The sequence below is a fragment of the Octodon degus genome, unplaced genomic scaffold (assembly GCF_000260255.1).
Source record: "Octodon degus isolate 3935 unplaced genomic scaffold, OctDeg1.0 scaffold00049, whole genome shotgun sequence".
Classification (NCBI taxonomy): Eukaryota; Metazoa; Chordata; class Mammalia; order Rodentia; family Octodontidae; genus Octodon; species Octodon degus.
This window is the reverse complement of record NW_004524625.1, coordinates 4,591,020-4,604,005: the sequence shown is the minus strand read 5'-3', so window position 1 is coordinate 4,604,005 and position 12,986 is coordinate 4,591,020. Positions and strand designations below refer to the sequence as shown.

Sequence of the window (12,986 nt, the reverse complement as noted above, 5' to 3'; positions counted from 1 at the left end):
CTTCAGATTCATTAATTATTTTCCCTGTTCATTCTACATTTTTTTCTAGGTTTTTTTTTTATCCGCTGAGAAGTCCTCTTTCTGTTCAAAGAATGTTTACCTTTCTGTAGGGTGTATTTTACTTTATGTTGGACTTTGGTTTCTATGCCAGTTAGGTTTTCGCAGCCTTTATTACGTTACGAGACTACTCTGATGTATGTGCCACTTGGCAGTTTTTCTAGAACTTGCACAGCGGTTCACATTGTAGCTAATTGCAGAAAGCCTGTGAAGCGCTTCTTCAGACCTGTTGCACATGTGGGCCACTTTGGGGTGAGCCCTGACCTCACAGGAGCTTACATGAAATTAGGGCTCACCTTCTCCAGCTGTTCATTTTCCTTCACAGCTTCTGGCTTCCTGAGGCCAAAATGTTTTTAGCACCTGGCCTTCTGTTTCCTTCCAAGTCTTTATGTTCATCATTAGGTAAAAGTAGTAGCAAAAAAAAAAAAACAGCTAAAAATGGAAGGCAGTTTCCAAGTACGCACTCTCCATGGCGGGGAGGCCCCCTTCCCATTCCTTTGATTGGAGAAGTGGGTCATCTTTTTGAGTTGCATATGCTTGTGTCATTGTTGCCACAGCACAGCTCCGCAGCTAGAACTGCCTTCAGGGCATGACCAGAGGAGAAAAGAGAGCTGAAAGAAAAAAACTTACTTCATGTCATTAGCAGAAGCCTGTAACACTGGTACTCGGCAGCTAGGGCAAGAAAACTGCGAGTGCAAGTCCGCCAGGGCAGCTTAGTGAGACCTAGGAAGGAAGGAGGGAGGGAAGGAAGAAGGAAGGAAAAGAAAGAGAGAGGTGGGCAACTGGTGATGTAGCTCAGTAAAAAAAAGGTCCTGGAGTCAAGCCCCACTGCCAAAAAATAAAAAAAATAAAAAATTTTTAAAAGCCACCCCTAGGGATTTCCCCCTACACACTCTACTCCATACAAACTTTTTCATAGTTTTATGGGATATATCAACTTTCTCTTAGAAATTTCACTTTCCTTGCCCCCTGGACAGTTCAACACTTCACCCTCAAATCAAAGTCAAGAGACAGAAGGGAAGAAGGGAGCTGTTGGATTTTTCCCCAACCTTTGCCTATCATTGTTTGCTTGTTTGAGCCCTTGCACTTGTCTTTGGGACCTGACTAGATTTTTAAGTTACAGTTGATTAGAGAGATGTTTGTAGTCAGCTTTCTTCGTCTTGGCCAGCTAGAGAAATAATTATTAACACTTAATTATTAACACTTCGTGCTTTGTATATTCTGTGTACTCAGTCACCAAAAGGAAGCTGAGCAGCAGCTACTCTTGCTCAGACATTAAAAGGCATTGAAGAAATGAGCTGTGGGAGCCGGGGAGATAGCTCAGTAGAATAAGTGCTTCCCTGGCAAGTGCAAGGGCCTGCGTTCAATCCCCAGTTCTTCCAAAAAACGAAAGAAAGGAGCTGTGGGGTTGAGAACGGGCCTCAGTGGTAGAAGCCTGGCTGAGCCTGAGTGGTGCCTGGATTCGATCTCCAGCACCACAAAACCAAAAAGAAATTGTTGGAAGAGATGGAGAAGGTCACTGTAGAATGATAAAGGAGTCAATTCAACCAGAAGATACAATAAGTACTATTAAATCTTAAAGGAGAGAGAGAAGCCTAATACAGGAAGAGGAACTTCACCCCTTTTCATGAAGAAAAAGATCATCCAGATAAAAATGAACAACAACAATAAAAAATCAGAGGTGAACTCTCCTGTACTGTGGCACCCATGGATTTAACAGACATTATAGAAAGTTCATCCAGTGACTCTAAAATACACATTCTTTTCTGTAGTACATAGAACATTCTCGAGAACAGACAGGCTATAGCACAAGCCTCAACACAGTTTTTAAAAATTCAGATCATAGCATATATCTTGTTTGAGTTCCATGGAGTAAAACTAAAATGTAATAATAAAGGAAACTTTCTTTTTGAGACAGGGTCCCACGTAGTTCAAGCTGTCCTTAACCTCACTAGGTAGCCTAGGCTGGCTTCAAACTCAGGGCAGTCCTCTTGTCTCAGTCTCCTCAGTTCTGGGAATACAGGAATGCACTGCCATACCTGGCCAACACAAAAAACAGTATAAATTCACGGAGATGTAACATATTTTTCAATGAACAGTGAGTCATTGACAGAATCAAACAAATTTTTAAAAAGTGCTGAAGCAAAAGCAATACTAAGCGGGAAGCTTACAGCAAGAAATGCCTGAAGCAAAACATGGGGTTGTTTAAAAAAAAGAAAGAAAGAAAGAACGAACGAACGAACGAACGAACGAACTGGGTATGGTCTGTGCCAATGATCACAGCCATTTGGGAGGCTGAGGCAAAAAGATCCCAAGTTTGAAGCCATCGTGGGCAGCTAGCTCAGAGTTAAGAAAAGGGGGAAGATTTCAAATAACCTAACACTGCCTCTCAAAGACCTAGAAAACTAACAACAAACCACAGCCCAATTAGGAGAGGAAAGAAAGAGCAAAGATCAGAGCAGAAGCCTGGCTTGGTGGCACATACCTGTAATCCCAGCACTCAGGAAGCTGAAGCAGGGGGATTACAGTGAGTTCAGGGCTAGCGTCCGCTGCATAGTGAGACCCTTCAGTATTTTGCTAATACTGAAGCCAGAAAAGGACACAATGACAGCAACAATAAAAACTATGAACCATTATCACTAATCAGTTTAGATGAAAAATGCGTAGCAAAATGCTAGCAAATTGAACCCCATACCATATCAAAAAGAATATTCATTATAATCTGTGATCTATCCCAGGATAAAAGGATGGTTCAACATTCTCAAGTCAATAAATGTAATCTATCTAATCAAGAAAATGAAGGATTAAAAGCTATATGTTCATCTTTCTTTCTTTCTTTCTTTTTTAGATAGATTTCCTCTCTGTAATTCAGGGCGCCCTCCACTCACTATGTGCCAAGACTAGCCTCAAACTTGTGAGAATCTTCCTGCCTCAGCCTCCTGAGGGCTGGGATTACAGATGTACACACAGCTGCCACACCCAGCTTGTTAGTCTCTAATAGGAGAACATAATTTTGTAGATATCAGTAGCCCTAGGGCAGAGACCACAGCACTTAAGAGTACTAGCTTAATACAGGTGAAATCATGAGTTCATTCCCCAGTACTGGGGAAGGGAAAGGAAGAAGAGGGAGGGAGGAAGAAAGAAAGAAATTTGTGTTCATCCTGCCAAAGGGGCAGGGCTGGAACCTTTGCCTGAGTCTGGAAGGAGACAAGGGTATTCACACTCATCACGTGGGAGATCCAGCTGAAGCTACTAAGAAAGAGGAAGAAGAGGCATGCACATAGGTAGAAAGGCAGTAAAACTGTCCCTGCTTCCAGATTCTATGATTGGACATACGGAGAATCTAAATAGTTTGCTAAAATACTATGAAGAACTGACAAATTCAGTAAAATTGAAACAGAGGAAATCAACATAACAATTAACATTTTCATGTACAAATGATGACAAAACTCAGACTGCATGGGAAAGGATTCAAAAAATCAACAACTGGGGTCTTATTAAAAAAAAGATTTTGCACAGAAAAAAAAATTCAGCAAAGTGAAAAGACAACTCAGAGTAGAAAAAAACCCAATTGTCCCTGAGACAAAGGACCTCTATCTAGAACATAGTAAGATTTTTTTTGAAAAATCAGACCCCCCAGGCTGGGGTGATAGCTTGGCAGTCTAAGCACCTGCCTGGCAAGCGCGAGGACTAGAGTTCAATCCCCGGAACTGCCGTGCTGGCCTGAAACTGGGTGTGGTGGCACATCTGTAATTCCAGTGCTGAGGAGGCTGAGACAGGAGGATCACTATGAGTCTGAGCTGTATAGTGAGACCCTGTGACAACCAAATACATATTTTAAAAAAACAACAAAAACAAACCTAGATCTTTATATTTCATTGGTGGGGCTTGGCATACACCTCAGTGGTAGAGCTCTGAGTTTGGCCTGCAGACTTACATGTGAAACCTGAAGGTATGAAGCCACTAGAAGAAAACATAGGGGAAAGCCTTCTGGACAGCTGGATGTGCAAGTACGTTTTGGACAAAAAAAGCACAGAAGACAAAAGTAAAAATAGATGGGCGCTATTTTAGCCGTGGAGAAGCTTCAGCACAGTAAAGGAGACAGTCATCAGACTGAAGAGAAAACCCACAGAATAGAAGAAAATGTTTCCAAGTTATATACATTTAACAGCAGGCTAATATTTCAAATATAGAAGGAACTTCAAAAACTTAGCAAACCCAGAAAATAACAGCAGACATAATACTGGACAGTGAACCCAAGAAGATTTTTAAGATATAGGAATGGGTATCAGGTACATGAAAATAATGATCAGGGAAATACAAATTAGTATCACAGTAAGCCGGCATCTCACCCAGTAAGAACAGTATCACAATGGCTGCAGGTAACAAATGCTGCCAGCACGTGGAGAAAGTGTCCTTGCACGCTCTTGGGCGAGATGTAAGTTAGTTTAGCATTATGGAAACTTATGGAAGTTCCTCAGAAAATCAAAAACAGGACTTCAGTGTGATCCAGTAGTTCACTCCTTACTGAGTGTGTATCCAAAGGAAATGAAGTCAGCATGTCAGGGGGACACCTGCACTTCCATGCTAGTACTCACAGTCGCCAGGGTAAGGAACGACTGCAGCGTCCGAAGTGGTGAATGTATACAGAAGAGGTGACACGTCGTGATCTGTGCCATGGCGTAGCATGTCATCATTAAATACTCTTCTGAAAAACTCATACACATATGTATACAAATAACTAATGAAATAAAATTAGATAAATAAGTAGAACTTCAAGTCCTATTCTGTTTCAAAAATAATATATATGCTAATTTGTTTCATTTATATTACTAGCTTGTTTTAATTCACTGAGAAGAAAGCTTTGTGCTGTTATCTGTTCTTTATGAGAGAAACTATGCCTTGTATTCAGTAACTACTTTGACGATAATGACACATGTATATTAACTATTGTTATCCTCTTTATTCTGTTATGAAATTTGTTTTAAAAATACTAGTAATTTACAAGTAGAAGTGGGTCGCTATGTTAAGCCAGACACAGAAAGACAAATATTGCCTGTTGTCCGTCACATATGTGTAGTATAAAATTGATCTCAGAAAAGTTGGTTGTGTGTAGTGATGGTTACCAGAGGTTTGGCTGAGAACAGCGGCTGGTAGGGATGGGGAGGAGTTGCCCAAAAGATACTAAGTCACAGACAGGAGTAAGAAACTCTGAGATGGTGTTGCATGACAAGGTGAATACAGGTAACATTTATGCACATATATCCAAAAAATTATTAGAAGAGAGGATACTAAGAGTTTTCACCGTTAGGAAATGACAAATGACTGAGGAAATAGATACTTACTGTAATACCAACATTGCACAATGTGTACCTATATTGAAATATTATCATGAACATTACTGTAGTGGATTGCCAACTGGTGGGCAACTTGTCACACTCAGGTGAAGTGAATGAGCATGGTGCAGAGTGCCAGAGGCCCACCTGAGGGTTGTTGCCGGCAGCATAAAGGCAGAACAGGAGAAGCTGTGGAGGCTGTTAGGGATGCTGTTTGAAGAAACTGTTGGAGCTGTTGGAAACTGCTGGTTCTCTTGGGCGATTCTGCTGGAGGACCTTTTCATGCTGGCTTTCCTGGTGAACTTGGCTGTTCTTGGATGAGGAGCTCAGGACCTCACTATCAGTGAGGATGGCTGCGGTTCTCTTTGGGGGAGCTCTGGTCCTTACCTTGGGCATCGCTTCCTGGCTCCAGTGCAGATTCCTCAGCCTGCTGGCACAGACTTTGTAGTTTCCACCACTGATTCTTGGGCCTTCCCAGCACAGATCCGTGAAGTGGGCCTGCATTCGCTCATGCATGGGCTCCAGGCCTCCAGTTGAACTTTTGGAGGCATTGTTATGAGCTCTAGGTCTTCAGCTGGACTCATGTAGAATATTAGGATCCAGGCTGTCAGCTGGATTATTTACTCATTAGTGTGTGGAAGGTTTCCTAAGACCTTTGTATATGAGTCTTTTGGTGGTTATAAATTATTCTTATAAAATGTATCTTATATTGTTCACTTGCAAAAACCCCAAGCCATGGCAATTGCCATGTTCATTTTTTTATTCTTCTTTTTTTTTTTTTTTTTTATGGTACTGGGGCTTGAACTCAGGGCCTTGTGCTTGCTAGGAAGGCACACCACTGAGCTATATCCCTGGACATTTGTTTTTATGTCTTAACTACAAATAATAAAAAATGTCTGTGTTTATCTCAGAATTATCCCAACTTAGAAAGTTCATTACATAGTTATACAGAAAGGCCTCTGAGTAATTTTGCGAATCTTAATGCTGACCTTCATGAATTTAACAGTAACTAGAAAGTGAAGTTAAATAAAAAAGAGTACCCAAGTTGCAGTGTCAGGGATTTGCTACTTGTTCTACCACACAGAACCGTGGTACTCACGGAGTGCCCTGTGGATGATTTAGAGACTTGAAATAGAAATGTTTTTCCTAAAGACAGAAGAAAAAAAGTGTGCTCCTCGGGAATACCTGTTTTTTTCTTTTCATAAAACATTGTAGAGTTGGGCTAGCCCTTCAGTTTGTGTTTTCTTCAGATATATTTTTACAGCATGGTCTGAAAGTCAAGGTTAAGGAAGTCAGTGGTTTTCATCTTTAAGTGGAAGTTTACTGCTTAAGAAAGACCGACAGTTTAACAGCCCTAGCATGGCCAAAGTCTTATGTTATAGATAGGTGTGTTGTGCCTCTTAACAGTACTGATACCACCGTGTCCCCGCCACCCTGTCTCCCCCCAACACACAATCTCCTCGCTCTTTTGCTTTCCCGGGATCATAAATCGTTGTTATTTAGTAACTTCTTATCTCGCTGCTGGCCTGGAAGTTGATGCAGGCTCAGGGTGACAGCTCTTCAGGCTCCAGCTGGCCCTCTGCCACCACTGTGTTCCTCTCTCTTGCTTCCCCTTCCACGTGATTTGTCTGGTTTTCTTCTTTTCTTCCACTGTTTTAGAATATATTATTCTAGTTCTGTAACTTTAGTGGTTTGCTTTACTTTTTTACTGTAAGTCTACATTCAGACGGCTCTGCTCAGAGTACAAGGCCCTTAGAAAGTTCTACTTTAATTCTACTTATTCCTTCCATCCTAGCCTTACTCTTGTCTAGTCTTTGGATTCTAGCTTGTTTTTTCCATTCCTCAAATTAGTTGTCATTAGTGTTACATCGCCAGGACTGTAGAAACCCATGCACGCACAAATTTCTTTCAGTATTAAACACATACTGACTGGAAAGATGTATGACTGTGTTAACAGAAAGACTAAACCAGGACTATAGTATAGCTCACAGTACATCTGTGGTAAGTGGCACTAACAAAGGCTGATGCCTCGTAAACTATCTGTGATTATCACTTGGAACTGGGTTATTTTCCTCTATCTGATCCTACTAAGTTACGTCAGTAAACAGTAGGTGTTTCTAGCCTGGGATAGGATATACCAGAGATGCAGCAAAGGAAAAGATTGCCTTCCTCTGAAGCAGCCTGCTTTACAGTGTGTTTATGAACGTAACCTCTGCAGCGCCTAAAGAGAGCTCATTGACTTACAACCAGAAGTTCTAGCTTTTCCTTTTTTGTTTTTTTCAATGCTGGGGATTGAACTCAGGACCTCATTGATACTAAAGCATGCACTCTGTCACTGACCTATGGCCTAAGTCCTCCCAAGTTTTAATTTTGATTTAAAATAAGATTGTAGAAACATTTTCCAGTCCAGATACAGTTTTTTTTCTAAGAACATTCATCTGCCATGAATGCCTATGAACGCATCTTATAGAATGAATTCTTATGTGCTGATTTGTGATATGCTAATGTGTATTATTTTACTTGTTCTTTAGAAAAAAATAGCATGCATTTGTATTTAGCTACGTCTCACTGCTGTTGGGCATGTGGCGTAGGGATGAGGTAGTGCCTCCAAGTAGTCCAGCTAGTAGAAGGGTAACCCTACCTGCTAGATGTCTGATTCAGCACTCGGGTGTTCTCCAACATCGGAGAATGGATTCTAGGGACAACGGAGACTAGAGCTGGAACTTTTCGGTGAGAGAAAGAAAGCTTCTGAGAGGGACAGAAGGGGGTCTGGAGTGGGTTGCCGAGGAACAAAGAGCAAGAGCACAAGGGGCGGCAGGTTAGGGCAGGAAAGCCATGTTAACTGGTCATAAGTACAGCCACTTGGTGGACTTATCAGTGGAAACCCAGAAGGTGACTGCAGGGTGGGACAAAGCTGCAGGCAGCCAATAAGATGACAAGTAAAGTTGCTTAATGTGGGATGGAACAAGCAGGGGCTTCCCAGGAGGGAATGGGCTGGAGAGGTTTTGGTCCTCCTGATGCAGTCTTTTCTGTCTTGGGGCCAGACCTTCTACAAATGCTTCTCCAGCCACCATTGGCTTCTGCACTGACCTCTTCCAAGGGCCTAGCCCTGTCCACCTGCCTACAGGAATATAACTTAGCTGACTATAATGGCATTGCCTCTCAAACTTAAACTTTTACTTTTATTTATCTGTGACTAAATGAGCCACTTTTGAAAATGTTCCTATTCACAACAGCTAATACTTGCATACTTCTGTGAGCCAGGTACTATGTTAATAAGTCTGATAAGTGGATTATCTCATTTAATTCTCACAAAGTCCTGTAAGCTACGTACGGTCATTGTCCTGATTGTACAGATTAGTTTACTGATGTTTAGGAGAACATCAGTATAGCTATTCGTTTAACATCTCACTTCACCAGTATTGAAGCTATTAGTGTAAGAGTCAAACTTTTTTTTTTTTTCCTCCCTCTTGAAAAGAATTTAGCTTCCTGGGAAACTGGACTAATTTGCTGAAGTACATTCAAGAATTAGAAGCTTAGTGGTTTTATGGTTGCTGAAACCTGGAGGGCAGGCCTTGGAGCCCCCCACCCCTGCAGGATCTTTGTATAAAGTCACTGACCTCTAAGGCTGTCCTGTGCCATTGCCCGTAGGTTATAGAGGATCTCTTCAAGGCTACCACAATGACTGTTCTCTCAAATTGTCCCGAAGATGTTGAGCTCTGTCACAAATTCATAGCTCCTGGCCACAAGGTAATTAGTTTTGTGGATAAATCCATTATAACTGCTCTTTTTATGTTAATTTCATGCAATGACTGTGACTACATTGTAAATTTTTTCTTGTCTTTTCTTACCAAGGACAGATTAGAACATATGCTAAAAACGAACTTTTCAATGTAAGTAGATACTTTATTTCTTCTGAACTTTACTCATTTTATCATTGTTTTTATTACATTGAATTATAATTTTTTGTTTGTAAATCTGCTTAGCATATCTCCAGATTTGAACAAAACCTATGTCCTGATTATAATTCTTATATCTGGCTCATAATTGATTTCCTGTATCATCACTAAATTAATTGCTAAATCACAGCAGAATAAATGAACTTAGCATATAGCATATTTAGTATAATTTATGAACTATGTTACTGCAATTCAAACTTATACTGTTACACCTCCATATCCCCCAAGGAATGGTTCCAGGAACCCCTCCCCCAGTAGGTACTAAAATCTGTGGCTGCTAAAGTTCTTTACATAAAACAATGTACTATATTTGCATGTAACCTAAGAAACCCTTTCGTGAACTTTTAATCACAAGATTACTTAAATACTACTACAAAGAAGAAGGCTGGTTGCAGCAGTTCTAGCAGGTGGCAGGCATGATTAGATTCCCAGGAGGCTCACATCGCTGTAATGATAATACATGCACATTGTTGGGGGGAACCTGTCACCTCAGACCTGAAATAGTAGGCAGTGGTCACGTAAAACTGGACAGGTGCTTTGTGGCTGAAGTGTGTAATCCTTGTGTTGTTTGACAGGAAGAGAGAGACACGGACTCACTTTAGACTGGTCAAGTCAGGATGCATGTTAAAAACATTCAGAGTGGGCACGAAAAACATAATAGGACAGTGGCAATGTGTTCACAGGGGTGATCGAATTGATGTCATCCAAGTAAGAGAGGTGGGAGCTGGCGTGGTGGTGCGCACCACAGACTTCCCATCATCCTTCAGCTGCCTCGGACTCTTGGAGGCACTGGCCGGAATTCCTGAAAACACAGGCATACCTGAGTCCACCTAGGAGTAGTCCTTTTAAAAAGTAAGGAAAACAAATAAAAAGCAGAGATGGCAAAATAAAGTGTTGTCCTTTGTGTAGACTCTAGTAATTATTAGTGTGTGTAGCAATTTCATGTATGTAGAAAAATACCACGTGACCTGTGTCCTTTTGAATACAGATATCAGTGTATCGTTCAATACATGCTAAAATAGTTTCATATGGAAATATATTAAGGGACCTGTATAGTAATTTAATTTAATATTTACAAAGCAGAAATAGAGACAGAACTACCACCTCTTCAAAACAAATCACAAGCTGGGCCATGGAGATAGCTCAGTGGTGTAAGCACCTGCCTAGGCAAGTGCAAGGACCTGGATTTGATCCCCCATGCATGCTGAGCCAGCCACTGAGACCCGGTGTGGTGGTGCACACCTGTAATCCAAGCACTGGGGAGGCTGAGACAGGAGGATCACTGCAAGTCCAAGCTGTATAGTGAGACCATGTACCAAATACTTTGAAAAAAAAAAAAAATTAAAAAAAAAACCCCACCACAAACCATACTGAACTGAACACAGACTTTTTCACTAAGCTATGTCCCCAACCCTTAAAAAAAAAATTTTTTTTTATTATTTTACTTCTTGAACACAGTCTCCTTAAGTTGCTAAGTGATAGTAGGAGTAGTAATTTAATTATTTACCTTTTTGACGTAGAGTTTTGCTATGTAGTTCAGGCTGGCCTTGAACTCATTATGAAGCCCAGGCTGGCCTCAAACTCATGGTAGTCTTTCTGCCTCAGCCTCCCAAGGGCTGGGTTTACAGGCATGTGCCACCATACCTGGCCTATAACAATAATTTTAAAATTACACTAGAAGCATCTGAAATACCTATCAATAAATAGCTGGGTAAACTAAGTATGTATGTTACATCCACAAAATGGAGTATTATGAAATTCAAAAAAAAAAAATTTTTGCAGGCTGATAGGTCCGCAAGGTATATTGTTGAGTAAAATAAGGTATAAGAGTATTATGCCACATATGTGCTGTTATTGACATTCACTACAAAGAGATTATTAGTATTATACATGTTGTATGTATTTTTTTTTCCTCTGGAAGGATACACAGGCAACCAATAAGAGTGAATTATGAGAGGAAAGGAACATGGTGGCTGTGGGACAGAGAAGGAAGGAAGGGACAAAATTAGTGTCTGAAAATTCCTTGTAATAGCATTAAATAGAAACATGCAGAGTCATTCGTTTTCTGGGATGAGGTCCGGCTCTGCTGCCCACGCTGGTCTGCGCTGAAGGGAGTCCCGTCAGCCTCCTCAGTTGTTGGCACCTACGCTCAGGCCCCCACGCCTGGGCTTGCCCGGCCTCTGATGCATAGTGTGCAGCGTCTAGTCAGTATGGATGTTTGTTGGATGAGTGACACGCCTAGGAAATGCTGTTGCTCTTTTACCCTTAGTATTTTACGCCTTTTTTACACAGCATTGGTATAACAGGGATTCAGAGGAAATGTACATTTGCTAACGTGACCTAGCTCCTTTGTGTGCTTTATAGGTCCGTCAGGTGTGCGTTATTGAACTGCCACCTCTTCATGCACGTCAGCCCTCCATAGGCTTAGATCGCTTTGATTCCTCAGTGCTCAGTGCTCACTTAGGACCTTGCAGGCCACGTGGGATGAGCTCTCTGTAGTCTTAAGATGACCCAGTGAAAGGCTGACCCCTTGTGTTAAACCTTTCTCTGCTTTTCCCTTGTCTTCCTGCAGCATTTCTTACACGGAAGCCATAGAGATCCTCAAGAAAGCATCCCACAACTTCACCTTCACCCCAGAGGTAGTGTGCTGCCTTTGTTGTGTGTGTGAAATGTTTCCCTCTTGTCCTGTCTTCTGATCTAACTTTATTAAAAATCCTTCAAAATAATCTTACTCCTCTTGTTAGATGTGTGTGGTATTTTCTCATCTCTACATGGCCTTTGATGTTTGCTGGATCTTGTTGAACTACTTAGGATGAAAAATAATTTTGAAATGGGATTGTGTCACTTGAAATAGCAGTGACTAAAAGGCTATAAATGAGTCCCTTGAGTTTAGGATATGAAAATGATAAAAGAGGGTGATAATCATAGAATATTATTTCAGGAATCAACTACTTTACTGTCTCCCAAAGTTTATTCTGAGTGTTATTAAAAGGTGACAGACTCACATGCCCCACCGGCCCCGCCCCCCCAACACAGATGGCCATGAGACTGGGCGTGGTGGCAAATATCTGTAATCTCAGCGCTGGGGAGGCTGAAAACAGGAAGATCACGACAAGTCCAAGCTATGTAGCAAGACCCTCTACCAAATACATTAAATAAATAATAAAAATTGACAGACAAAAGTGCTATATGATTAAAGAAGCTTAGGCAATGTGTTTTTTTCTGTTACATTTTATAGAGGCTTTAATTTTGAGCCACTCAATATGGCCCTTTTTGAAGAATTGTATTTTTAAATACTTGCTAATAAAGATTATATTCAAGGTGGATGGCATGATAATCTGATGTCTGTCTACACTGTAGTGAGGGTCACAAGCCAAGTAGTGGACATGTCTGTCACCACCCATGCGACATAGTAGAGCCCCAGAAGCGTTCATCTTAAAACCAAAAGTCTGAGCCCTTTGCTCAACACCTTGTTGCCCCAGTCCCAGCTCCTGACGCCCCTTCTGCTGATCCTGTGTGAGAACTCCTTTACTCCTTTATTGCATTGGCAAGAGAGTAGATCCAGACAGGCCTCCTGTTGGATGCTGGTCTCCTCATTTCTGCTTCCATCCTCTTCTCCTGCTACGGCAACCTC

The 12,986-nt window shown here is 41.3% G+C and overlaps 1 protein-coding gene across 3 annotated transcripts in view; it reads left to right on the top strand.

The window, feature by feature from the left end:
* The window catches only part of Nars2 (asparaginyl-tRNA synthetase 2, mitochondrial), a 127,195-nt gene that overhangs the window by 94,027 nt on the left and 20,182 nt on the right, over positions 1–12,986 (top strand). For all 3 annotated transcript variants that reach the window (XM_023716734.1, XM_004632540.2, XM_023716736.1), the window contains 3 exons: positions 9,045–9,143; positions 9,249–9,286; positions 11,925–11,991. In XM_023716734.1, the coding sequence (XP_023572502.1) occupies positions 9,045–9,143; positions 9,249–9,286; positions 11,925–11,991 (204 nt within the window). The remainder of the gene's footprint in view (positions 1–9,044; positions 9,144–9,248; positions 9,287–11,924; positions 11,992–12,986) is intronic.